The sequence below is a fragment of the Wolffia australiana genome, chromosome 7 (assembly GCF_029677425.1).
Source record: "Wolffia australiana isolate 7733 chromosome 7, ASM2967742v1".
NCBI lineage: Eukaryota > Viridiplantae > Streptophyta > Magnoliopsida > Alismatales > Araceae > Wolffia > Wolffia australiana.
In genome coordinates, this window is record NC_135841.1 from 8,550,674 (window position 1) to 8,555,615 (window position 4,942).

General features: G+C 40.2%; 1 protein-coding gene across 2 annotated transcripts; it reads left to right on the forward strand.

Moving 5' to 3' along the window:
* Positions 1–861: 861 nt before the first annotated feature.
* LOC144706153 (truncated transcription factor CAULIFLOWER A-like) lies at positions 862–4,379 on the forward strand. 2 transcript variants are annotated; one of them, XM_078579054.1, is made up of 5 exons: positions 862–1,203; positions 3,280–3,358; positions 3,533–3,591; positions 3,659–3,755; positions 4,044–4,379. In XM_078579054.1, the coding sequence occupies exons 1-5, from the start codon at positions 1,019–1,021 to the stop codon at positions 4,080–4,082; spliced, it is 459 nt and encodes a 152-aa protein (XP_078435180.1). In that variant the 5' UTR covers positions 862–1,018; the 3' UTR covers positions 4,083–4,379. The 2 variants fall into 2 exon arrangements, with proteins under 2 accessions (XP_078435180.1, XP_078435179.1); XM_078579053.1 differs by lacking the exon at positions 4,044–4,379 and having other exon boundaries at positions 3,659–3,936.
* Positions 4,380–4,942: the final 563 nt, after the last annotated feature.

The window sequence follows — 4,942 nt, forward strand, 5'->3', positions numbered from 1 at the left end:
TTTTAAAATATAGATAATAGTGGCCTGTTTCTCTTCAAGATATATTCTGTTTTCTCCTGTATATCTCAATGTTATATTAGGAGGACCTCCATAAAATAAATTAAACATTGAGAGTTCATGATGAATGTTAGAAGAAAAATAGTGAGAAACATCCTCGGATGAGATCTTCTTGGGCATGATTGAATGGGTTTCTTTTCGCCAATTCAAATGATCTGTACAACTTTATTTCAAACCTTCATTTCAAATATTACGTAAAATATATATAGTTCAGTTATGTTTAGTAACTAGCAAATGAAATTTAGGCTATTGACAGAGATAAAACAAACAATAAGGATAAATCAACTGTACTGGTAATAGAAAAATATCTGAATAAAGTTGGTCTCAAGCTCTGTCATGTGAATAAAATATCTGAGTGACTTTACAAGACTGAAATCAACAGCATGAAATATATGATAAGGTTGAAATTTTATGCGAATGAATAGGACTGGTTTGAAAGTCAATGCAAAATATTACAGACGACTTTACAAGACCCATTGACTTAATACAACTTCACGAATATATGTTGGGTTCGAACTGATAGTAATTTGATATTCAGTCATCTGTCGTTACTTATGCTTTAGAAACTATATAATAAGCATTTTATTTAGATTGCATGCAAACAATCAGTCGTTGCTTGCGTTTGATATTCAGAACTAATTCATCTTTTAGATCATTATAAAGTATAAGTATTGAACATTTTGATGGCATCGGTGTGCACTTAATGGGTCCCTTCACCGGGTTAACAGTCACAGTGACGTTAAGGAATGTTATTGAAAATGAGGGAAATATCGAAAAATCACACTGTAAAACTGATTGTGCGACAAGCCAAAGCTACGGATTTTAAGATTTTTGCAGAAGGTTATCCTTAACTTCGATACTCCTCTGCAAACCGACATAGGACAAGAGCCAAAGGCCTTGGCTACTCTTGCATATCCTTATCATCTTCTATCTACCTAGGGTTCGCCGGTGTGTGCGAATCATGGGCCGCGGGAAGGTTAAACTACAGCGGATCGATGACCGGGGAAGGCGAATGGCCTGCTTCTCAAAGCGTCAGAACAACTTACTGAAGAAGGCTCGCGAGCTTGCCTGCCTTTGCGATGTTGAGGTAGCCGTGGTAGTCTTTTCACCCGAGGAAAAGCTTTACTCCTGTTCCAGCCATTCTAGGTATATCCTTGTCCTTTAAACGGTACGTTATCTCCGTGCAAGGCTACTATTCTTCATCCATGCATTATCCCTAAATGTCTCACGTCCCGATGACACTAAAACTTGTTCGCTGTGCGGTTCGTTCTTCATCTTCCAATCTTTTTAAGACGTCGTTATGACGAGCAAGTCTACTCGGGAGTCAGGTTAAGCGCCAAAACCCTTTTCTGGGAAGCAATCTGCTTGGACAGATCAAACCTCCCCAAGCGAACAGGATGGGTAGAATTTCTATATTCAAACCGCATAATTTTGGCCCAACCTTTCCATTGAAGGATCTTCGGTATTCTTGCTCCTTTTTCAACTTTATAAAGAGGCCAGTGGCCGTATGACTGGCGAAGGGTTAAAAACCATTCGTGATGTCACTGTTAAGGAGACGACCGTAAGACTTTGTTTAAGAGACTCTTTGAAGAATCAGCTGATAAGGAAGCAACGGTCGGCTTCGCTCAAAGGCTGGATGACCGTTGCTCCCGACATTTCAAAAGAGGGCTTCAACGGCTACTGCTGCTATTTGCACAGAAGATGGACAACGGTCGGCACATTCAACGGTCATATTAACGGATATAAGTACCCTGTAATCCATTTGTTCAATTGAGGCTTTTCTTTCTATTGTGTCTCCCAGGGCGGCGGCTCCGCCCGTCGCCCTGTCCTTCCTCTAATCCCTCTCTACCTTCTGTTCGGTGATTCAGCCTAAATGGCTTGTTGATGAAGATCGTGAGATGCCCCTTCTCTCTTCTTCTTTTCTACTTCTATCTTCTTGGTTACGGGCATCTCACGTTTTTAACATGGTATCAGAGCCATATGCCATCATAGCCATATGCCTTGCGGCAAAGCTCGAGATCCTTTGGCTATGTTGCCTAGGCACAGCCAAGATATCCCAGCGAGTTCTGTATCTCGTCTGGCATGAGTTCTTCCGTTTGCCGAGATGAGGGTCGGCTTCGATGATCGCCGCTGCAATCTGGCGATGTGGAGAGGCGCCGCTGCGGGCGTTTGTTCGCGTTTTTTTTATGGGTTCCTATCATGATCGATTTGAGGCGCTCTATCACGAAGTCGTCGCTGCCCCTGGAGGAATAGCCATCCCTGCTCACCAATGGCAGCTGCTCGCGTGCGCTTTTTATCGGCACTGCCCAGGTCGCCATCTCACGATCTTCATCAACAAGCCATTTAGGCTGAATCACCGAACAGAAGGTAGAGAGGGATTAGAGGAAGGACAGGGCGACGGGCGGAGCCGCCGCCCTGGGAGACACAATAGAAAGAAAAGCCTCAATTGAACAAATGGATTACAGGGTACTTATATCCGTTAATATGACCGTTGAATGTGCCGACCGTTGTCCATCTTCTGTGCAAATAGCAGCAGTAGCCGTTGAAGCCCTCTTTTGAAATGTCGGGAGCAACGGTCATCCAGCCTTTGAGCGAAGCCGACCGTTGCTTCCTTATCAGCTGATTCTTCAAAGAGTCTCTTAAACAAAGTCTCTTAAACAGTCACAGGTTCACATCTGGAAATAGTTGGACGTTAAGAGAAAAAAATGAAACACCGTAGTCAGTGACTTATATAAAAGACAATTATCTCTGAGGTGTATTGTAGATCAGCAGCTGGGCTACAAAATTAGATCCACTGAGACATTCATCGACATTTTTGAGGTCTTGCATGGTTTCCATACGAGTACTGCTGCCTGGTGCAGATTAATGATGTTCATGTCGGAGGAACGCCGAAGTGTTTCACCCTTGCTCATGTTTACTCAGGTTTTTTCAGTGGTTAATTTATAAATGTCGGTTTATCAGTGATGGATTACGGGAAACGCTTAACGTAGAGAAAACAAACGACTCGCTAGGATATGACCAAGATTTATCGGCTTAAGTCATTCTGAAAGTTTGTTGTAGTGGAAAGCAGATCATGTCATCCTCTCATGTAAATAAAATTCACTGTAGAAAAAAAAATCCAACATAAGTACAATGTTGGATTTATTCCATTCTGTAATATTCGTATTGTATATTTTTTTCTTCTGAACAGGAACTTATGACCTCAGGTTTCTTCAATTTCAGCCCGATGCATACATTCGAGCGTTACAAAAGATTCGTAGATGGAGAAAGTAATGCTGGAAACAATCACTGTGTACAAAATGTACCCCCATTGACTTTGACATTTAAGTCCGCTTTCATTTGAATAGTTCTTTCGGTTTCGGTTTATCAATCTGGGACAATGTTGTGGGGTTGTTATGGTAGTGCGCCGTCCAGCTTGTTATAGTAGCGCTTGTCGCGTTAGATAATGAACTAGTTGCATTTTTTTCCTGTATAGGGTATGCATAAAGATTGCGTTGATCGTGAGAATGACGACGGGTATAGACAAGAAAATAGGTAACATAATCCTTCTGGCTCCCTGATTTTATATGTAGCAAGACTTTCAATGCGCCATGTTTTGCAGGCATCACAATCACAGGTTCTTAGAACGAAGTATGACTGAGCTCAGAAATTTGGAGGAGGAGCTGGTTGGAGAATTGTTGAAGATAAAGTCAATAAAGGTCAGTTTCTTATCCCGGTATTCTGTCCAGAACGCTGCTTCATCCACATGTTGATGTGGTTCGATGTGGTTTTAAAGGGACTCTAGTGTTGACCGTTGCTTTTAAAGAACGACTAAGCTGAATCCTGCGAGATGTTGTACAATCTTGAGATCACAGACGAACAAGAAAAAATAAAATACTAAACTACGGTGTCATAATTTTATATGCAAAAAGATTGATCATAAAATTCCGCATCTTTTTCTGCCTTCAGTTCATCAGAAGAGTAACATGGTGATTGTTTTGATCCAGAATGAGCTTCTGAAGGACGCTATACCCGATCTCAACTGACCTGCACTAACGATAACAATACATCCGTTCTGTGGAGAGGATCAAAACACGCCCTGGTCACCGAAAAAAGATACCTCTCCTAAGTAGATGATTATTATTTTCTCAGTTGGTTCAAAGTAAAAATGCTTGGTAGTGCAAAGATGATCAAGTCTTCTCATGTTAAGAGTTCTGGACGAGCGTATGCCGCACCATTTTGATTTTAAAATTTTAGTCTTCAATCAACTGCCTGCCCATGTGTAATCTTCACACCATTTTTGTGATTTTTCCTTTTTTTCTCAATAAGAAATTGCCTGCCAGCTTGACTTCTGTTTAAATGATAAAAAACCAAAATGGGATCTAGTTTATCATATGCCGGGTGCATTTTTTAACAATAAAATCGTCAAATAATGTTAACAATAATTGGCAGGACTTTTGTTTGTTAGTAATGTAATAAGTTTTCAGGAAGCGTCCTGTATTTTGCTCATCTGCTGTCAAATGAGAAAAGGGTAAGATAATAATGATGATTGCTTGAATGCTTATTTAAAGCAGCATTCTTTAAATTTAGATTAATCCAAACACTCTATTTTTTAATATCAAAAGGCTAAAGGAAGATTGTTTCATGAGGACAGTAAAATGTAGAACTAAAAATGATCTATGCCGTTCTTTTGCATAGAATACAGTGATCCTCAGATAAAACTGTGGAGCAGTTATTATACATCTCAAGGTTAAATTGGTAGGCTCTCCTTGTAACTTAGTCATCCTTCAATCGTTATCTAAGCCAGGGAAAAATGTGATAGTTAGACAAAGCTAATGTAAGTAACGTTTTTGTCATGATGAATTAATTCTGTAAGGATTTCAACTGGATTATCAATCCATATTAG

Coding starts and splice junctions, on each gene's coding strand:
- LOC144706153 (XM_078579053.1), top strand. CDS start 1,019: ATGGGCCGCGGGAAGGTTAAACTACAGCGGATCGATGACCGGGGAAGG. Junction 3,359..3,532: donor ACAATCACTGTGTACAAAAT/GTACCCCCATTG, acceptor TTTCCTGTATAG/GGTATGCATAAAGATTGCGT. Junction 3,592..3,658: donor GGGTATAGACAAGAAAATAG/GTAACATAATCC, acceptor CATGTTTTGCAG/GCATCACAATCACAGGTTCT.